The sequence below is a fragment of the Mizuhopecten yessoensis genome, unplaced genomic scaffold, assembly GCF_002113885.1.
Source record: "Mizuhopecten yessoensis strain PY_sf001 unplaced genomic scaffold, ASM211388v2 scaffold245, whole genome shotgun sequence".
NCBI classification, from domain to species: Eukaryota; Metazoa; Mollusca; class Bivalvia; order Pectinida; family Pectinidae; genus Mizuhopecten; species Mizuhopecten yessoensis.
Genome location: NW_018403450.1, coordinates 803,413 through 826,446, shown reverse-complemented (window position 1 = coordinate 826,446; position 23,034 = coordinate 803,413). Strand labels below are relative to the sequence as shown.

General features: G+C 33.8%; 1 protein-coding gene across 1 annotated transcript; it reads left to right on the top strand.

The window, feature by feature from the left end:
- Positions 1-504: 504 nt before the first annotated feature.
- On the top strand, positions 505-18,444 carry LOC110445330 (stromelysin-1-like). Its single transcript, XM_021489887.1, has 11 exons — positions 505-662; positions 4,538-4,626; positions 6,216-6,388; positions 9,231-9,318; positions 9,675-9,817; positions 10,340-10,582; positions 14,912-15,097; positions 15,344-15,511; positions 17,156-17,307; positions 17,603-17,754; positions 18,093-18,444. The coding sequence occupies exons 1-11, from the start codon at positions 576-578 to the stop codon at positions 18,178-18,180; spliced, it is 1,569 nt and encodes a 522-aa protein (XP_021345562.1). The 5' UTR covers positions 505-575; the 3' UTR covers positions 18,181-18,444.
- The last annotated feature ends 4,590 nt before the right edge of the window (positions 18,445-23,034 follow it).

Here is a 23,034-nt window from a genome sequence, read left to right as displayed (position 1 = left end):
GACATGTTATGGCATATCTTATGATGCAGATATTTTTTGATGTAGTGATCATTCGACAAAGCATTCAGTGACTCAAACATAAATCAATAGATTCATAAAGTAAAAGCTTGTTATTCTGACCAAAATGTACAAAAAAGGAGAAAAGGGTTTGAAGTATTTGTTGTCATCAATTGAGATAGACTTATTGTGGAATTGTAAAGATCACAAAGAAAAACCAAAACGTGCCGTAATATGTGGTTGTGATAAGCGAGGTGGTAAATAAATATAGTGTTTATGTTAAATGAAATCAATGCTTGGATGGTGCGTGAACAGTTCACAATCACATTTAATATGACTCATCGTCATATAAAGAAAAGGATGACTCTAGATGAGAAAATAAAGAAACTGTGCTAATTGTTGTTGATGACGAAAACCACATACACTCATGTTCACATTACACTCTCCTAGTTTCCGGTATTTGTATGTACACACGCTCTAGACTGTGTGTAATACGCAAAGGAAGGGAGCAGCTAGTTGTTTCCGGTTGTCTGTGTGTATCGTTCATACAGAGTCTCCCTTCTACCATAACCATAATAATGGAATGTAAAAACGTGTTCCATTTTTTATTGTTGCTGATATATATTTATGGCATCTGTGATGGAATGACAGATATCGACAGGGATGTAAGTATACTATATCTCAAAACATAAACATACAAGATATAAGTATACTATAGTACAAAATATAAACATTTTAGATGCAAGTTAACTACATTACAAACTATAAACATTAGAGATATAAGTAAACTATATTACAAACTATACACATTATTAATATTAATCAAAGTATCAGCATTATAGATTTAAGTATACTATATAACAAAGTATAAAAAATATAGATTTAAGTATATTATATTACATATTGACAACGAAAAAATAATATAGATATATAGGTATAATAAATTACAAAATATAAACATTTAGATGGAAGTATACTATATTACAAAGTATAACCATTATAAATGTACGTAATTCTTTAACGAAGTATACACATTATAGATCTACGTATACTACATTGTATATCACAGTATAAACATTATATATGCTAGTATACTTTATCATAAAATATAAACATTATAGATGTAAGTATATAAGTATACGTATGTACAAAGGATAAACATTAGAGATGTAAGTACAATGTATACTATTTTACAAAGTATGAACATTATAAATACAGGTATACTATATCGCTGTATAAACATTATGTATGTTAGTATACTGTAACACAAAGTATAAACATTATAGATGTAAGTATACTATTTTACAAAGTATGGACATTATAAATAAAGGTATACTATATCACAGTATAAACATTATATATGTTAGTATACTGTATCACAAAGTATAAACATTATAGATGTAAGTATACTATTTTACAAAGTATGAACATTATAAATACGGGTATGCTATATCACAGTATAAACAGTATATATGTTAGTATACTGTATCACAAAGTATAAACATTATATATGTATATATGTGAACCTTATCCAACTTCACATGAAAGGAAACATATTACTGTACTAAAACTTTCATTACGAATGGTGAACAAATGGATGAGAAGAAGAAAGTAAACGGAGGAAATTTTAAAACTGATGACATATTTCAACATCTATATGTATACCATAATTATAGCAATGTGTACAATACGTAAATTCAGTAATGTATATTATAAACATCACATTAAACATATAAACACATACAGTGAAATTTGGTACCCGTATCTTTTTCCAAAATACTTTATCTAATATATATAAACAATAAAATCTAACGACCGACTAAAAAAACGAAAAATTATCTTATTTTGTCTATATGTACCTACTTCTTGTGGACATTTAGTCTTTTATATTATATGTATTTATATAACTGCCATCACACCATCACTATGCAAATATGTACATTTAAGGTATCTCTTGATATTTCTAACGCCTGTATTTACACCTTGAGGTATCCTGTTCCAATGTATTATGAACCAAAACAACAAAGTAAGTTCATGAACAAGAGGCCCAGAGGGCCTGTATCGCTCACTTGGAAATGTTAGCAAAATTGAAGATGATGAAATAGCCAGATGTTGCTGTACATGTATTACATGGTTAGTCAAGGGTTATATTTATATGCAATTGGACAAAACCCTGTCATTCCTACAGGAAAAGGAGGATTTTGAAGAATTAGCTATGTTTTCCACTGTTCGGCCCCGCCCCTCTGCCCCCAGGGGGGATTTTGTATTTTGATACAAAATTAGTTCCCCTCACCACATGATGCCTTAGAGCAAATATGGACATACTCCTGCCATTCCTACAGAAGAAGGATTTTAAAGCTATATTTCTATTTTCCCTATTTGGCCCCGCCCCTCTGCCCCAGGGGGTTAAAACCCACAGTTTAAACAAAATGGGTTCCCCTTTACCCAAGGGTGCTTCGTCCCAAATTTGGACAAAATCCTGTCATTCCTTCAAAAGAAAACGTATTTTGAAGAATTTGCTATGTTTCCCCTATTGCGCCCCGCCCCTCTGTCCCAGGGGGTCAGACACAATTTAATACAAAATATAGTCCCCTTCACCAAAGGATGCTTCAGACCAAATATGTACAAAATTCTGTCATTCCTACAGGAAAAGGAGGATTTCGAAGAATGTGCTATATTTCCACTATTGGGCCCCGCCCCTCTGCCCAAAGGGGGTCACACCCATCGTTGATACAAAATTAGTTTCCCTTCACCCAAGGATGCTTTAACCCAAATATGGACATAATCATGTCATTCCTCCAGAAGAAGGATTTTAAAGCTATTTTTATATTTTCCCTATTTGCCCCGCCCCTCTGCACCAGGGGGCTAAAACCCATGGTTTATACACAATTAGTTCCCCTTCACCCAAGGGTACTTCGTCCCAAATTTGGACAAAATCCTGTCATTCCTTCAAAAGAAGAAGTATTTTGAAGAATTTGCTATGTTTCCCCTATTGGGCCGCCCCTGTGTCACAGGGGGTCAGACACAATGTTTATACAAAATAAAGTCCTCTTCACCAAAGGATGCTTTAGACCAAATATGGACAAAATCCTGTCATTCCTACAGAAAGAGTAGAAGACTTTTAAAAAATTTTTTAAATTCCCCCCATTGGCCCCAACCCCCCAGGCCCCGGGGGGGGGGGGGGGTTAAGACCTACCATTTATACAAAATTGATTTCCTTTCCCCATTGGATGCAACTGTTCAAATTTGGTCAAAATACCTTAATCCCTACGGAAGAAAAGGGATATTAAAGCTATTCCTTTATATCCCTTATTGGGGCCAGCCTCTCTGCTCCCAAGGGGGTCAGGCCAACTGTTTGTACAATTTTTGTTTCCCTTCATCAAAGGATGCTTCAAAACCAAATTTGAAGAATTTGCTCTATTTCCCCATTGGGCCCCGCCCACTGCTCCCAGGGTGACCATACTCACTGTTTATACAAAATAGAGTCCCTTTTGCTCAAGGATGCTCCAGACCAAATTGGGATGAAATCTCTTCATCCCTAAGGTAGAAGAATGATTTTAAAGGCTTTATCTCTATTTCCCCTATTCTGCTCCGCCCCTCTGCCCCCAAAGGGGGCCACACCGACTGGTTATATAAAATTAAGTCCCCTTGGCCAAAGAATGCTCCAGATTAAAAAATAAATAAAAATCCCGTAATCCCTACGATAGAAGAAGGATTATAAAGGTTTTACCTATATTTCTCCTATTCGGCCCCGCATTTATACAAAATTGAGTCCCCTTAGCCAAAGTGTGCTCCAGACTAAAATAGGATAAAATCCCTAGATCCCTACAGAAGAAGAAGGATTTTAAAGGTTTTACCAATATTTCCTCTATTTGGCCCTGCCCCTCTGCCCCGAGGTTGGCCACACCCACCATTTATACAAATTTGAGTCCCCTTGGCCTAAGGATGCTCCAGATTTAATTTAGTTAAAATCTACTTGGCCATTCAGGACTAGTAGCGTTTTAAAGGACCAGGTGAGCTAAAAAAAACTATAAAACAAACAAACAACAACAACAGAGGCAAAACAAACAAACATTTCTTTATATCATTTCTTTTTATCGGTTTTTCAGTTAATAAGTGGTTACAGCGATTGACATGATTTTACTCAATAAAGGACATAACCGAATTTCATATATACATGTACCTGCTATTTTAAGATATCTGGCAACTGGCAAATTAATTAAATTGTATACTGAGGTATATACTTGTAACTAGAATATGTCTCTTTCCATATTACGCAAAAAATCAAGTGATCGGCGTTAAAAACGTTGTTAACTGACTCTGGAAATGGTTAATAAAAGTTTTCTGAAACAGTTTATAAACGTTTCTAGCTGCTAATTCGGAAAAAAAATGTGTTTAATTGGTTTATCCAACAGAGATTTTGTTCATCATTTTTTGTTTGTTGACAACAATGTTTTTTATAATATTTATTGATGGCAATAATTATGAAATTAATAAGTATTATAAAAAATCATAAATGTGTGATGCATTTTTTTTCCAGGAATATTGCCGAATGTATGGCTATACTCAGGACAGAATGCCGGGAACTGGTATTCCTGCTACACCCGAAATCAGGAAATTATGCCTACAGTCAGTACATAATATAAAATTGATCATTTATTCATTTGGTATATCAAAGACAAGCAGTTTTGCAAAAGCTTGTGGTGGGTTACCGATTGAGGGCTATCAGGGTAATACGTATATTTGCTATGATTCAAAATTAAACCATGTGTAGGGCAAAGGACACCTACATGACCACCAATAGGAAAATATGCTATTTAAAAAGGGGATTGAAAGAATGGAAGATCACGATTATCACATTATCATGAATGTACAAACTTTCTAAGTGAAGGATCATTGCCAAAACTGTAAATACGCAATGGAACCTTATATAATTGGCATAAATGTTATCCTGATTTTTTTTATCTAACAAAATACATTGCTGAATATTTTGGGAAAAAATGAAGAATACATAGTTTAAAATCAGTGTACAAAGTGTTTAAACACAATGGGGTCAATCGAGGTTATGAAACGTTGAATTTCTATAATTCTACTGTTGTTCTAACAACTTCAAAGGGAAGACATCTTGAACGGCCGACTTTACTTAACGACGAGATAGAGAGACAACAATAACTTCACTACTCGTTATTTAGTGTTTCTTACGATAGATTACATTGTTTATTGAACACTTACATGATAAACCTTATTCCTCCTATCTTTGTAGTGTGAAAAAGGGTATTGTATACCCTTACCAATGTATATAAAATATAATGAAATACTTCTAAGTAGTTTTTTCCTGGAAGATTCAGTGACACATTCATATTTGCATATATGGTTGCAATTTTACGATGAGTGGTGTTCAAAACATAGGGTATCTGTCATTCATCATATGAGTAAGATTCCGAGAATCGTTAAAATGATTAGGCAAACAACGTTATCACTCTGTACATGGGAGTAAAATGAGGTTCACATGGTGATAAACGTCGGTCTTCTGATAACTTCATCGACTACACAGTCAGATTGGGAATATGCATATGTATCACTGGCATGATGTGTGTTAGGAGTCATCTGTTTCATTAAAGAATAACACTTATGTTTGTATAAGGCGGAAGTATTGTATGTTTGAGTTCTTTGTTTTCTGTAAACATTGCCCTCCGGAACAATTACGTTATAGTCACTGAAGTATATGCATATTTCTGAATTTATCCAACATTATCAAAATTAACTTCAAAACTACACTCACAAAAGCAATTCACGTTTTTCTTTTTTAGCTCAAATGATCATACTTTACAGAAAAACATAAAACTAGATATATATTAACATATAGCCTTAGCTGATTCTTGTGATTCATAACACAGGGTGTATGGTATTTTTAGTAATACGGTTCGTCAAAATAATTAATATAGAAAAACAATGCATGCATAATTTATTTATAAACAAAAGAGTACACCTTTTCAAAGGAATATAAGTGATCATTGCTCTCTTCCATACAATTATTTGCGGATAGAAATATGCATGCTGGATATTAAAATTTGTCATCAATCAGAATAATAAAATGTAGATTTCTTGAATTCATACCCACAGACTAATACCTACATGTAGTTAACATTGCAAAATAAATGTTAGCAAAAATGCCGTGTGATATTAAATACAACTGTTTGAACTTCTATTTTTTACAGGCGTTTTCAAAACTTTAACTCCCTGGAAGTCTCTGGTACCGCAGATACAAACACAATTGCTCTGATGAAAAAACCAAGATGTGGCTGTAACGATCTCGTAATGCCGGAGAAAAAAATTATGATGAGAACCAGGAGAGATTTGAAACAGTTTAAGCCTGTAGAATTCAATCAAGGTACTATCAATGATATATAGTGTTCATATAGAACAGTTGAGCTTGCAGAATTTAATCAAGGTATTACCATTAACATGTACATTAAGTATTGAAATAGAACAGGTAAGCCTGTATAATTCAATCAATGTATTATCATAGGAGGCACGGTAGTCTAGTGGTAGGACGCCGGGCTCGTGACCGAAGGGTTGCGTGTTCGAGTCGCGTTGTATCTTTGCGCTCGATACTTTAATCTGCTTGTTCCAGTCTACTCAGCCGTATATGAGTATGTGGTTGGGCAGTGCTAGAATCGTTGAGTGCTAGCTGTTAGCGCCGAAATGGCAGCTCCGGCTGTAAGCTCCCCATGGAGTTGAGAAACGTATGAGCTGGTTGCAAAGGCCCTATAACCACTGATAATAATTTGTGAACCGCTTTGAGACGACCTACGAACTAGGTTGTGATTTTTATATAAGAACCTCTAATTATTATTATTATTATTATCATAATAGATATAGTATTGATATAGAACAGCTTAAGCCTGTAGAATCAAATCAAGGTATTACCATTAGTACATTAGTATATAGTACATTTGTATTGATATAGAACGTTTAAGCCTGTAGAATCAAATCAAGGTATTACCATTAATATATAGTACTGAAATAGAACAGTTTAAGCCTGTATAATTCAATCATTGTATTACCATTAATATATAGTTTTGATATAGAACAATTTAAGACTGTAGAGTTCAATCAAGACAGTAATATTAATATATAGTATTGATATAGAACGTTTAAGCCTGTAGAATCAAATCAAGGTATTACCATTAGTATATAGTACATTTGTATTGATATAGAACGTTTAAGCCTGTAGAATCCAATCATTGTATTACCATTAATATATAGTTTTGATATAGAACAATTTAAGCCTGTAGAGTTCAATCAAGACATTAATATTAATATATAGTATTGATATAGATAAGTTTAAGCCTGTAGAATCCAATCATTGTATTACCATTAATATATAGTACTGAAATAGAGCAGTTTAAGCCTGTAGATTTCCATCAAGGTAATGACATTAATATATAGTATTGATAAAGAACAGTTAATATATATTATTGAAATAGAACAGTTAATATACAGTATTGATATAAAACAGTTTAAGTCTGCATCATTCAAACAAGGTATTACCATTAATACATAGTTTTGATAAAGAACAGTAATATTTATTATTGATATATAACAGTTAATATACAGTATTGATATAAAACAGTTTAAGTCTGCATCATTCAAACAAGGTATTACCATTAATACATAGTTTTGATATAGAACAGTTGATATATAGTAATGATATAAAACAGTTTAAGTCTTGTAATACTTAATCAAGGTATTACCATTAATATACACTATTAATATAAAACAGTTATGCCTGTAGAATTCAATCAAGGCACTAATATTAATATGATATAGAACCGTTAAGCTTGTAAAATTCAATCGAGGCACTAAGATTAATATACAGTATTGATATAGAACAGTTATGTCTGTAGAATTCAATCGATGCACTAATATTAATATATAGTATTGATGTAGAACAGTTATGTCTGTAGAATTCAATGGAGGCACTAATATTAATATATAGTATTTATATAGAACAGTTATGCCTGTAGAATTCAATCGAGGCACTAATATCAATATATAGTATTGATATAAAACAGTTATGCCTGTAGAATTCAATCAAGGCACTAATATTAATATGATATAGACCCGTTAAGCTTGTAAAATTCAATCGAGGCACTAAGATTAATATACAGTATTTATATAGAACAGTTATGTCTGTAGAATTCAATGGAGGCACTAATATTAATATATAGTATTTATATAGAACAGTTATGCCTGTAGAATTCAATCGAGGCACTAATATTAATATATAGTATTGATATAGAACAGTTATGCCTGTTGAATTCAATCGAGGTATTACCATTAATATATAGTATTGATATAGAACAGTTATGCCTGTAGAATTCAATCGAGGTATTACTATTAATATATAGTTCTGATATAGAACAGTTTAAGCCTAAAACATCCAATCAAGGTATAACTATTAATATACAGTATTGATATAAAACAGTTTAAATCTTGTAATACTTAATCAGTGTATTACCATTAATATATAGTATTGATATAGAACAGTTATGCCTGTAGAATTCAATCAAGACACTAATATTAATATATAGTATTTATATAGGACAGTTAAGCTTGTTAACTTCAACCTGTGTATTGATATTCACCTCGCGTGTTTCTTTTATTTATATCCCCGTACCACTGCCAAAACTTATCTGATCCGCCATGACTAAAGCTGTATTTAATCATTTCTAAAAAGAAATCCATACCTTGCAGAACTTTTACGAAAATTGTAAAGATAAAATAAACAAAATATCATCATCAACACTGTTCTGAGCTTACAAGTTCCGTAGACAGGGATTCGAAACCTTGTCTTCACATTGTTATACTATAGCTCTACCCATTTGAGCGATCTGGTCAACGTAACTGTCCTGGCTTGACTGTTCTACGGTTATATTCAAACAGATGTAAAGGGGAGGTAACTGTACATGGGAAAACCCATTTAACATGGGTATAGGGATCTTAAATAATTATTGTCTGTAATTTCGTCTCGTTGTATTGGCTTCAAATACTCGAAACAAAATCAATTTTCAATCTGATACTTAATACACGTAACCAAGTCTCAAAACCTATTGTGGAACGATTTCCTGGTGAAAATCTAATTAACATATAGTTTTTAGAGGAACCCCTATACTTTAACAAACAAATATATAAAAATAAAACCTCTCATGGGTGAATTTGTTTTCCAGGACCAGGAAAATGGGGAAAGACACGGCTATCGTATACTTTTCTCAGAGGAACTGGATTTACTAATCAACTGGACCAGTCGAGAACGAGGTAAGCCGCAATGCTATTCGTTAGCATACTATTGAACATTGGTACAGTGCCTACTTCATTGTTTTACCTGCTTAATGATAAAACATTGTGTAAAACAATTGTGTCGACCAATGAAAATTATCAAACTGCTGCCTGATAGTCATATAAACAACTTATAATACATTAAGCTGATAATGCAATTGCATATGAACACAAAGACACTTTTTGTCTTTTATATTAAATACTGAAAATGTTGCTAAAAAAATAAAAAAATAAAAATCTTTTTTATTAATCCTTTAAACTGTATCCTTACGGTCATCTAAAAGACGTCATAAGTATGTTTTCAGTCTATATTTTTATGTTTTGAAATTGTTTAGGACGGAAATCGCACGTGCATTCAAAGTGTGGACAGATGTATCATCGTTAGAAGTAAGTTATACCGATGATGAAAGCAGAGCAGACATTATAATATCATTTGAAAGGCGTGATCATGGAGATGGATCGTCATTTGATGGCAACGGTAAGGAATGATAAACATAAGTGCAATATACTTGACTTGACATAATATCGTAATAATACATATAAAAAGTGGTACTTTATATTTCGAGCAATAACTGTACGTCATAAAATTCAAACTCTGCTGTGACAAGAACATGAATCATATGTACATTGCCTTGCGAAAGGAACATGATTTTGACCCTTGTTCTTCCAACTTCCATAGATGTTTCCATAATACTTTCAGGATTTGTATTAGTACATGACTTTAACCTTGTTCATCCAACTTACTTAGGTGTTTCCTTTATACTTTCAGGATTTGTATTAGTACATGACTTTAACCTTGTTCATTCAACTAACATATACGTTTAACCTTGTTCATTCAACTTAATTAGGTGTTTCCATTATACTTTCAGGATTTGTATTAGTACATATCTTTAACCTGGTTCAACCAACATACTTAGGTGTTTCCATTATACTTTCAAGATTTGTATTAGTACATACCTTGTTCATTCAACTTACTAAGATGTTTCTATTACAATTTCAGGATTGGTATTAGCACATGCCTTTTATCCAGAACACGGTATAGCTCATTTCGATGATGATGAACGCTGGGTCATAAACAACACAGGGGTTGACTTATTTACTGTAGCAGCCCATGAGTTCGGACACTCCTTAGGGCTCGCACATTCGTCAAACGGGGATGCTTTGATGGCGCCTTACTATGCGGGCTATAAGGCAAATTACCAACTGCACTGGGATGATATTCGGGGTATACAGTCTCTGTATGGTAAGACATAGATCAAAATGCCAATAAGTGTTTTTTGTCCTTTTCCTCATTATGAACGATCATTTTCCAGTTTTTGAAGACATTAAGTATACCACACACAAAAGCTGTGATAGAATATTAATATTAATAATAATAAACTTTATTTATTGAGGATAAAAAACCTGTTTAGCAAAGCTAATTTTCCACAGGGTCCTCTGTTAGTAAAAGGGTTAGTTAAAATCATGATATAATAGAAAACAAATGAGCATTCAAATTATTATCACAGTTAGCATAGGCATAAAAGTAGTTGAGCTTATCAAATTACTATAATTAAATTAAATATACATACAATTAAAGGGTCATTTACACTTTTCATTAAAATTATTACAGAAGCAGAGATACAATGTTCTATGCTGAACCAATATGGTATTCAGTAAATGTCCAAATGTCTAAATTACATATATGCTAATGTAGCAAAAACTAAAAATTGACAGCACGCTAATATAGCGTGAATAAAACCATCAAAAAGCTATATGAAGAAGTTTCTTTAATAAAAATAAACATATTCAAACTGTATTCCTAATGCTTCCAATCATGTTTTGTTTGAATTTAGGAATAGGAGGATGAAAGTCGTGTTTCTACTGTTAAGCTGTTCCAAATTTGGCTCCCTTCCACCACAAACTGTTTTGAATAAAAAGAAGTACGATGTTTTGGTACTTGTATAAAGTTTTGTGAAGCTGATCTTGTACGGATAACATTAGACAAATTGAACTGTGTAGATAGGTGTTCAGGTACAAGATTATTGACACATTTATACACCATAACACCTCTTTTAAATTTCAAATAATTGCGAATTGGTATCCATCTCAATACAGAAAACATTTCCACAGATGGGGTGTCAAAGGGAGCATCGAAAAGCAATATTGCAGCTTGTTTCTCTTCTATTGACACTTTCTGTATTAGGTTAAGAGAACATCCGCTCCACACCGTACAACAATACAGAAAGTGGGGAAAATACAGGAATGGAACAAATTCAATCTGGCTGGAAGTGGAAAATATTGACGTACACGTCTGAGTAAACCCAAACCGCGGTTTACTTTAGAGACAATAGCTACAATGTGATCTGACCAAGATAAATTGTTGTCAATTTTGACATCCAGAAGTTTTTTGAGATTTTACCTGTTGGATAATTTCCTGATCTAATGTAAGGTTTTAAACATCATTGGTTCTACTCAACTTCTGTTTTGTACCATAACCATGCATTTGGTTTTACTTGTATTAAGAATCATTCTATTTTCACAACACCACTCTTAGACTTTGATAAGGTCTGATTACAACTGTTCCTGTACAACAGGAATAGAACAACCTGACGCACTTAAAGTTGAGTCGTCGGCATACATATCAGTGGAAGACTGGCGTTTAAGTGGCAAATCATTTATAACAATATGGACCCCTGGGGTTCACCATGCACAATAGGCATACTGCTAGAGATTTGACTAGATACAGTAACTTTTTGAACTCGATCTGAAAGGTAAGATTTAAACCAACTCAAAGATGTGCAATCACATTGATTCAATGCTAGCTTTTGAATTAATACTTTATGGTTGACCATAGCAAAGGTTTTTCTAAAATCTATAAAAACCACACCATTGATACTTCCATTGTCAATTTCTTTTGCCCAATTGTTGACAATATTGAGAAGGGCAGTCTCACAGGAGTGATTTTTACGAAATCCTGATTGTGAGGCAACTAGGTAGCAGTATACAGTAGAGGGTTGTGGCCACGGTTGATATTTTTGTTAAATAGCTAACCCCTGTATAATGATATGCAAAACAATTTTAAAAATAAAACTGTACTAAAATTGGTATAAGCATGATGAAGTGGGCTATGTGAGCTTCATATTTGTATAAAAAAAAAAGATTTTTTTGGTTCAAGAATAAAATTTTGGCCATAATCCGAAAGGGTACACATGAAAAGCTAGCTTTACAGGAGGTAAAATTTTAACAACAGCACACGACGCAAAATTGCAAAAATCAAACTTTACTGGGACCCAGATAATTCTGCAACCAGGTAGGTAATCTTTAATTTCGGACAGAACTTAAGAAAAAAAAATAGTTGCGGGGGTCAAATTTTGGGTCAAAAATTGCAATTTTTGGCATTTTTTGGTAATTGTTGATGTGGTAACCATGGTTTTCATACAAGGGACATACATAGAAAAAAGAGGTTTAAACACTTCTCAGTGCTTTATATGTATTGTAAATGTAATGCAGTTTACAAATATATATACATGTATACATGTGTTGTGTAGGGTAAATCCGCTGTGTTTACATTTCCTCGACATGTGCCTTGTTTATCAGAGTCGGGCCATTTCTGCTACCCTAGTAGATTATGTCCATTTAAAAAAGCATAAAAAACTATTATGAATATGTCTTTCTAGAACTAGAATTTTAGACATAATTGGTAGGACCGAAATCAGTCTGTAATTTGATATATCCGACATTGACCCACTTTTGTGCAGTGGTATTACTTTTAAAGTTTTCCATTGGCTAGGAAATACCAGTTGTTACACTCAAATTTGATACATATGTCAAAGAAGAAGAAATATGAGAACTTGCAGTTTTTAACAACTTATAGCTAACATCATCTAGACCTATAGCTTTATGAGTGTCTAGAGACTTAAGGAAATAATCAGTGAGTTTCTCTGTGACTCTAGGAATTGAAAATACACAATTTTCAGCGATATTGGACTGAATAAGATTGCACTATATATAAAATGAAGCAGATATATTATTCAATGTTGTTCATAAATTACTGGCAATAGATGAAAAATATGTGTTGCAGGTTTCGGTAATATCTAGTTTGTCAAATACAGGTTTGCCGTCTACTTCAACCATACTAAGAGAAGAAGTAGACTGCTTAGGAGCCACTTCGCGAAAATATTTCCAAGGTTTACTAGGGTTATCGAGATTATTCTCAATAACATTTTGGAAAAAGAGGGACTTGGCATCTATAATAAGTTTTGTAACTTTATTTTGCTGTTGGCGATATCTGTCGGTATCGCCTCTTTGTTTATATTGGTCTCTCAGGCGAATGTTTTCTAGTATATTATCGTCCATCCACTCTGGTTGAGAAGTTTTTTTCACTCTCATTTGAAGCTTGGTTGCATGTTGATCTACAACGGCAAGGAAAAGGTCCATCCAAGCATTGAGGGCGTCATCTACATCCGAGAAGGACTCAATTATTAACCATGGTACAAGTTCAAGGTCATATAGGAATGACCGCACATCGAAATTCTTAAAATATCTGTAAAATATCGAAGTGTGTGAAACTCCATACCAAATTTGCGTTTCCTTACAAAACACACGGTATAGTGATCACTCAAGTCATTTAGTACCACTTCGAGTAACCGTATGTGTTCTGGGGCTGAAACATACACATGGTCTATTAAAGGTCTGGTTTCATACACACGAGTTGGTTCACGTACCATCTGGTGTAAGTTTATACTCAAAGTGATGTCGATGTTAAAATCCCCTGTGATGATAAGTTCAATGTTTGTATCTTGACATTGATGGAACATGGCAGGTAAAATATTGCGTAATATTTATCAGCATTTTTTTTATTCAATCCGCATATTTACGTTATTTAAAAAAAAAGGAAAACGTTCTTTAATCTTGACATTATTTTGTTGATATATCGCCCACGGAGTTACATTCTAAGGACCAGTACACAATTCTAGTCATTTGAGCGATTGATGGAAAAATTGTTTCCGTCTTAATCGAATTGTCAAATCTCACTTTGCCAAATATGGAAATCTTGATTCGCAAACTAGCCGACTCATTGGGAGAAATAATACGAAATACATTCATATAGGCCATCCTTTAAAATGTTTAAGATGTGAGTAATTTCCACCGGAGAATATTACCTGTCGGCTTGTGCAGGTTTGGATGCCAATAGAAAGCATTCTATTAGTTCGATAAGTGTATGTTCGTTGATGTCGTAAAGAGTATTACATAATAAGGATTTTTATGCCTAAATAATAACAAAAGAACAAGAGGCCACAGTCTCACACTACTAAAGGGAATGTGCAGGTTGAACTTAAGAAAATATGTTTTTAAAGAACGTATTGTAAACCACTGGAACTCCCTACCCGATACTGTCGTCACCTCACCAACAATCAAAACATTTGAATTCCGTCTGGATCTATAACCATGAGATCGACAATAATGAACTTATTCATTGCCGGGACGTCAGCATAGTGTCTGACGATATTCCAGATCTGGATATATAGGCATATTGCCTGCGTCCAGTATTATTATTATTATTATTATTATTATTATATTTTTCTTGTAGGTAGTCCATCAAATACTCCCGACCCACCATTGACTACGCTCCCACCTCCCACTCGGCCACCACGCCCAACGCAAAGACCACGCCCAACGCAAACACCAACCCAGACTCGAGGACCACCTATCACAACCCCGCCTCCACCAACGACCCCGGATATATGTAGATTCGAATTCAAAGGTGTCATGAAGGGTAAGTTATTTCTGTGAATTCATACAGTAAAGTCTCGTTACATTTTTCCATCACAAGCATTGTACATGCATCGTTTACGATTTCGGCGACATTATAAGGATCAGGCAGACAAAATATAAATCCGAATATGATATTGGGAGGGTAAGCGAAGTAGGCCGTTATTGGGTTTGCAGTACATGTGCAATTAATACTTTTATGGAAGTAACCATTTTCGAATAAACATTATACATCTAAATATTTATACAGATGACAACGGGGATATCCTGGCGTTTAACTCCAAAGGAGACGTAATCCGGATGACGTTAAACGATGGATTCATCGAACAAGTCAAATCTTCCGATATTTTCCCAGAGGCACCTGAAAATTTTGATGACGTCATCAATGTTCCATCTGCTGGCACAGTATTTTTCAGAAGTAAGTCATTAATCTTAAAATGGTTTTAGCCTTCCTACTGATGGAATTAAACATGTTAGTCGCTTTCTTTGACTGGCCACACACAGGCATTTTAATGAAATATCTCATTTTCATATAAACCTAGCTTGTAACGCAGGGACAGGACCTAGACAACAAAATGATGGATCATCTCAAAAACTGTTTTATGCTAAATACAGAATACATGGTCATCAAAAAAATAGTTTTATGGTAAATACAGGGTCATCTTAAAATAATCTATGGTAAATTCATTGTCATCTCAAAAACAAATTTATGGTAAATTAAGGGTCATCTCTAAAATAGTTTTATGCTAAATATGTACAAGGTCATCTCAAAAAGAATTATGGTAAATACAGGGTCATCTCATAAATAGTTTTATAGTTAATAAAGGGTCATATCAAATATAGTTTCATGGTAAATACAATGCACAGGGTCATCTCAAAAGAGTTTTATGGTAAATACGGGGCCATCTCAAAAAATAGTTTTATGGTCTAATGGAACATTGGTTACATGTATATGGTACGTTACCGTGTGTACATATGCCACAGCACGAAAAGTTATGTCGTCCTTTTTTTGTATATGGACACAATAACACGACAGTTTGATAAAACCTGATACAAAATGATGTAACTATAATCATTTAAATATGTTCAACATTACTGGAAAACCTGCACATATATCAACTAAACGACCAAATTTTCGTTGTATTATTAAAATGTCCCATGCTTACACGGTGTATACCCCTGAGTACGGCACAGTATGAATTGCTTTCACAAAAACTGATTTTCCATTCCAAGTATTTACAAAATTAAGTCAACTTTACAATCGAAGACGATATACATGTAACACTAAACTCTGCATTGAAAAAAACTAGATAACTAGGACATCTACATGTATCAAAGCATCCTCGGTACTCCAGGGGTTACGCTCACTTTCGCTCTGAGAGCAAAAATGAAAGTTACCCCTGGATTATCGAGGATGTATCCAGAAAATATATAAATATGGTTAAATTGATTGTTTTCTCCTTTTTTCTATAAATACGGAAGTGTCGACGATATTAATGTGTGACTTAATTGCTAATTGTGGGGTGTATTCATATCAAACATTTTCTTCGCTGACGAGAAAACACATCGATTATATCATATTGGCGGTTTGGAGGGTCTGATTAGTAAAATATCAATATTTTCTTTCAAATAAGAGATTAATTTTTCAATAAAATGAAGATAAATGGATATTTAACAATAGTAAAATGCTTCATTTTGACCGTTTCCAAGAAGTATAGCCTATACATCAGCACAGGAGAGGTTGATGATTAGCATATACAGCCGCGTTAGTTCCGATGATTTAGAAGTGCTCGTTACGTGTGGTCTAACACATTTTAGATGCAGGCACGTAAATAGTATGCCAAGGTCTGCGCCGATAACTGTTGTTAGAAGTATGTGGCTACCAATAGCAGCTGACCTCGCTACTGGATTGTAAACACAAACACGCAGCATAATGTTGTTAAAATATTTTCAAATACTCTTGATCTCAAATTATTTAATATAAACACTTTCGCACAAAATGAAAAAGACATGGAATTATTATTACAATTAACAATATAGCATATGTAAATTTGTTTTTAAGGGGCGCTAAACTGGAAGTATCAAATAAAACCAGGAACTGTTTCGGAACGGGACCTAACAGTTCGTGCCTATATACCAGGAGCACGGAGACACCTTCGTGAAAAAATAAAAGCCGTGTTCGCTACAAGTCAAAATCGAGTTTATATCATTGGGGTAAGAATCAATTTGTGTATTTACAGTCGCAAAATGTATAAAATTTATCAAAATTACATCTGACTTATTACCTCTATTTAAAAATAGCACATTGAATTCACTATATCGTAGCTGCTGCTCTAACTTCGATTCGTTGTCCTGGGGAGTAAGCCTTTCATCAGGCGTTTACAAATATATATATATAATCTATACAGATTTCGATAGTTTCTATCTCTTATTCATGACCGCGCCAATCAGGGGAGAGGTAGATGGAGCTTGCAGTGTTCTAAATCTTCCTTCTTATTTTATTTGACAGACTTACTTTGTGCAGGAGTTTAGCGCACAAACAATGGAGATTGTGCCAGGAACGTACGGTTATGTTAGCTCTAAATTTCCAGGAGTACCACAGGGCCTTGATGCTGCTTTGGCCATCAGCTCTCGAGAAATTTATTTTTTCAAAGGCTCGGAGTAAGTATATGTGATATCTATGCAGGTTAAAAAAAATATATGTATGGCTATAATTTTTGATCATTTTACCTAATATATGTTTCTTGAAAATCGAATAATTCAGACAAAAATCGAGTATTTTCTTAATTCTTAACGAATAAGATTAGCTATTGCCTAAGGTCATGTGATTGATTTGCATAATGCATTCTCATAACATACATTGTTATTGATGTTTATACAATACATTTGAATAAACTTTGAATTTTTTTCTTCGGAAACAATATCTTTAAATTTTGGAGCGATATGATAGATTTAAAGATTCAAGGTTACATAAAGATATATCTTTGCTTAATTTGCAGGTTTTGGCGGTTTGATTTAGGTTCTCGGCGTTTATTAGAAACAAGAAGGAAAATCGCACCACGCTTTATAGGAAGATACTGCAATTGATGTTGACAATGTTATCGCTTAAAATCTGGTAGAATGTTCCAGCGCACCTTGTTGTTACCAAGTTCCAACTCATTCAGCAATGTCCTTACTAGAAAAGAGTACTATGAGGGAAATCTATGTAATATGATTTTTCATGTTTATTTATATACATTTTGTAATTTATTTACTTGCCTCGGCTTTGAGTAATCTTTCCCGGGTTCCACCACTGCACTACTAGTCATGATATAAAAAGGGATATTTCAAAATGTTTAGACTCTCAACATGTTAGTTTTTATCATTCATACTGAGCAAAACTTAAATTTGACAAAACAAAGCAAAAATGATGTGCCATCTACTTTTATTCCGTCTTTGCGTATTACAGAGTTATCTTTCCTTGTAAGCAGGTATTGATTGTTAAGTCATTGGTTTGTGTGAGAAAATTACGTCGTTTTCTCAAAAATTGATGACGTTACTCTCACAAACTAATTACATAACAATCAATACCTGTTCACAAGAGCAGATAACTCTGCAATGCGAAAGGACGGAATAACGGAAAACGCGTGAGCGAGCTCTTGGTCATCATTTTTGAACCAGTAAATATTACTGAAGGACCCTAAAATTCCTCATTGAATGTTTCTTATAATTGTGCTTTTCAGTTTTATAGAATTCTCTTCATCCAAGAAAACCTTATGGAGACATATATCTTTAACAAAAAGATCCACTTAGTCAATTCTTAATTCCAACATATTGACCTTTAACCACTAATATATATATTGATTAAAGCAAATAATAAAGTCAGAGCAGAATTTTTCATCTTTAAGTACATATGTATATGGTAAATTTGTTTAGTTTATATTTTATCTTTTTGTTTTCTCGTTTTCAAATTTGTACATTGATCTACAATTTCTTTGCCTACATTATACTTTAGTTTTTCGTCATTACATATTTAAATGTTAGTTTCAAAGTTGATTGCTAATTTGTATTTGTTAACTTTATATTTTACTGTTTTTGTCTACCTTTGAATTTTTACCTATCGTTAAGTTTTTTTAGATGTATCTATTCTTCCCTTTGTCTACATATGTATGTTTCTACATTGGATGTTGCCTTGTTTGTCTACATTTCTATTTGGAGTTCCTACTCCTACAAGTGGTATGGAAAGCTGCTGACATTCATATACATACAAGAAATGACACAACGACATGTGTATACATTTGGATCAAGTACGACAGTTGACTGTTACGTTGATAGTTTTGCCATTGGTAGACTTTTAACTTTACATAGCAAGTCACAGTAGATAACAAGCTATAAGTCACAGTAGATAACAAGCTATCTACCAGTACTGATGTCGACAGGATCTCTCAGTGGTAATCGGTACTCATATTTTAATTTCCTATCAAAATGATATACATATGTCGTTGTGTCATTTCTTGTATGTATATGAATGTCAGCAGCTTTCCATACCACTTGTAGGAGTAGGAACTCCAAATAGAAATGTAGACAAACAAGGCAACATCCAATGTAGAAACATTATTTTAAATCTTAAGATTTTTTATTTATTTATTTTGTTCATATTGGTAATATTATTTTTTCCGATGAAGGTGATAGGAATTGTATTTTGATAACTCATTAATCGTTGGTTTAATTTAATTGTGCCAGTGTTACATTTGTATTTAGAAATAATTCTAACTATATTCGTCGTTAATTACACACGAATTTGTCTTAATACATTGAGTTTTCATTGACTGGTTTATATCTATATTATAGTTTCATTTAAGATGTATATATATATATGTTGGTGTGCGGGTTCGTGTGTGTGTGTGAGTGTGTGTGTGTGTGTGTGTGTTGTTGGGTGTATCAAATTCAACTGTGACGCAAAACATAGACAAATTAAAAACAGATTATTACTTCCCCAAATTCATCTAGTAATAATTGGTTAAAGGATGATATCAAAATAAGAAATCGCATTGCATGTTTTTTTTACAGTAATGTGGATTCAAAACTGATTTGGTGTACTACAGCTACAGGTACAACATCATAACAATTGTCACTGTTGCGAATACTTGTTTCATAAGTCCTTAAATCATTATTTCATAAAAATCACAGGTTGTCGTGCACTTTAATTGATTTTTTTTTCTAATTTAAATGCTAAAACAATCTAATTAATATAAACGAAAAGAAGGGGGAAATGCAGGGGTCGAACTCAAGACATTTACATTGCGAAGCCTGCACTTAACCAATTATGCTGTTCGGGAACAATATTCACAGCATCCAATTAAGTCTAAGATTTACAGGCTAAGAAGCCTATTGGTAATTTGACAATGATGTGATTCTAAGTCAGAAAAATCTCTTTTGTGGCTGCTTCACCTTCTATGTAGAAGGGAGAATACTCAGAGTCAAAAGAACTCTTTTGTTATTAGGAATTCTATTATACCTGGTGCCGAGGTACCCTTTACCTGAAATGTCTAGTTTGAAATACACTAACTAATATAAAAGAGTTTTGTATTACACTTTTTAGATCAAAATGCTATTCAATCTCCCTTCCTTTTTAATAATAACTGGTTGATAACTGCTCTAACCAAAGCATAAGCAAGAAACTTTTTTTTAGCAAATTATAATCTACAATGTAGAACTTTAAAATCTCAAAATATAATATATACAATGTAGGATTTTTAAGGAGAGATGATTCATCTAATTCTAATATTTTTACATAATTCTTTTTGTAAATTTTATATTAAAATGCTAGGTCCAAAAGATATGATATAATATGGGAAATACCAAGGTACGCTTCCAATGAACAGTTATGTTTACCTTTTGGAGTTCGATCTCTTGAATTTGTTCATTGCAATGAAGCGTACAACCAATGTGTAAGACGGATGAAACTACATGTATGCGAGTTCATATACATGTTGGTTACGAACACATTTCTGTTTTATGTTTTATCAATGTTTTTTTTTCAAATAAAATGTCATTTTCAAAACTCTTTCACATGATTCAGTATTTTATACAGACAAGGGACATGTATCTTTTGCGTTCTCGGTCCCTTCTGCTGCCGAAACCCTATACTTCTTGGTGTCATTTGAAATGTTATTAAAGTTATTCCAACACATTAATGTTGAGTGCGCATAATCCAAAGCTGTAACTAGGCGAATATATGCGAATATATACGTTTGGTCATCCTCGATACTCCAAGGCCGGTAACGCTCACGTTTGATCTCTGCACCCCCATCCTCGATACTCCAAGGCCGGTAACGCTCACGTTTGATCTCTGCACCCCCATCCTCGATACTCCAAGGCCGGTAACGTATAACGCTCCCGTCTGCTCTCTGCACCCCCATCCTCGATCCTCCAAGGCCGGTAACGTATAACGCTCACGTCTGCTCTCTCCACCCCCATCCTCGATACTCCAAGGCCGGTAGCGCTCACGTCTGCTATCTGCACCCCCATCCTCGATACTCCAAGGCCGGTAACGTATAACGCTCACGTCTGCTCTCTGCACCCCCATCCTCGATACTCCAAGGCCGGTAACGCTTACGTCTGCTCTCTGCACCCCCATCCTCAATACTCCAAGGCCGGTAACGCTCACGTCTGCTCTCTGCACCCCCATCCCCGATACTCCAAGGCCGGTAACGTATAACGCTCCCGTCTGCTCTCTGCACCCCCATCCTCGATACTCCAAGGCCGGTAACGCTCACGTCTGCTATCTGCACCCCCATCCTCCAAGGACAACAAACTAAACAGTGTAGGTACACGATAAGTTGTTTATACCCAGTACACGTGTCGGGGTCATTTAATCATGATGGACGAGATAATTTACTGATATACATGTGCCATGAGTAAATTAATTCTGAATTATGGTTTTTATAAAGTTAGCAAGATACCATAAATATAGCAGGATATTTCCGCGGGGAGGATATTTTCGCAATTTGAGGGAAATGAGCTATTGTTATAGTAAACTTCATAACAGTAATGTCAACATGAAATATTGCGCATGGTTATAAGGATTTACATTTACATTAAGAGTAATGATGTTTAAAAAATGTTGTATCCCATATCTGAGTTTTGTTGATAATTTTACACAGGCAAGGAGGTGCACTTTGGTCCTTGTACTCCAAATCACAAGAAAAAGTGTTTTTAAGTAAAAAGGCATTGTGGGATAAGTATGAAACTTTCACAAATTAAATATCATCATATAACTAATATCTATGCCAAGTTGCATGCTTATCCCCAAATGCCTTTTATGTACAATCAGCGGATAAACATTGGAAATAGGCATAACATTTAATAAAACAATGAAATCGGTTAACTTTAACAATTAAATCATACTTTCCTTGAGGCTAGGAGACTTAAAATTACCAGCAAATGTATCTTCATATATTAAACCAATCATTTTACTGTAATTATGGTGACAAATGTCATTTTTGATTTGTAAGTTAATTTGATAAGTAAGAAAACATCACAGGACCTGGGACTCATTTCAGCCACAGGTGCTGAGCACATATTATATGATACATATAATATACAATATTAACTATAAATGTCTTATACTTATAGCATATAAAGAGTGTCCTGCACCTTTTAATTCACTTCAGATTGAGATATTTGAAATAGCCAAGTTTGAGATGTGTCCAGAAGCCATAACTCAGTATACAAGGTTACTGCGAGCGGTATATAATACGCCCGTCACACATTGAATTAGCAGTTGTTTGTATGATTGAAATATATGAAGTATTTGTGAGTAATTGATATTAAAAGAGAAATCATTCAACATAACTGGTAGATCAATGAGTGCAATACAACATCATGGAACGCATGCATCGCATTAATGAAACCAAGGGTAATAACTCCAGTAATTACGGTCGGATAATGGCGGTTATC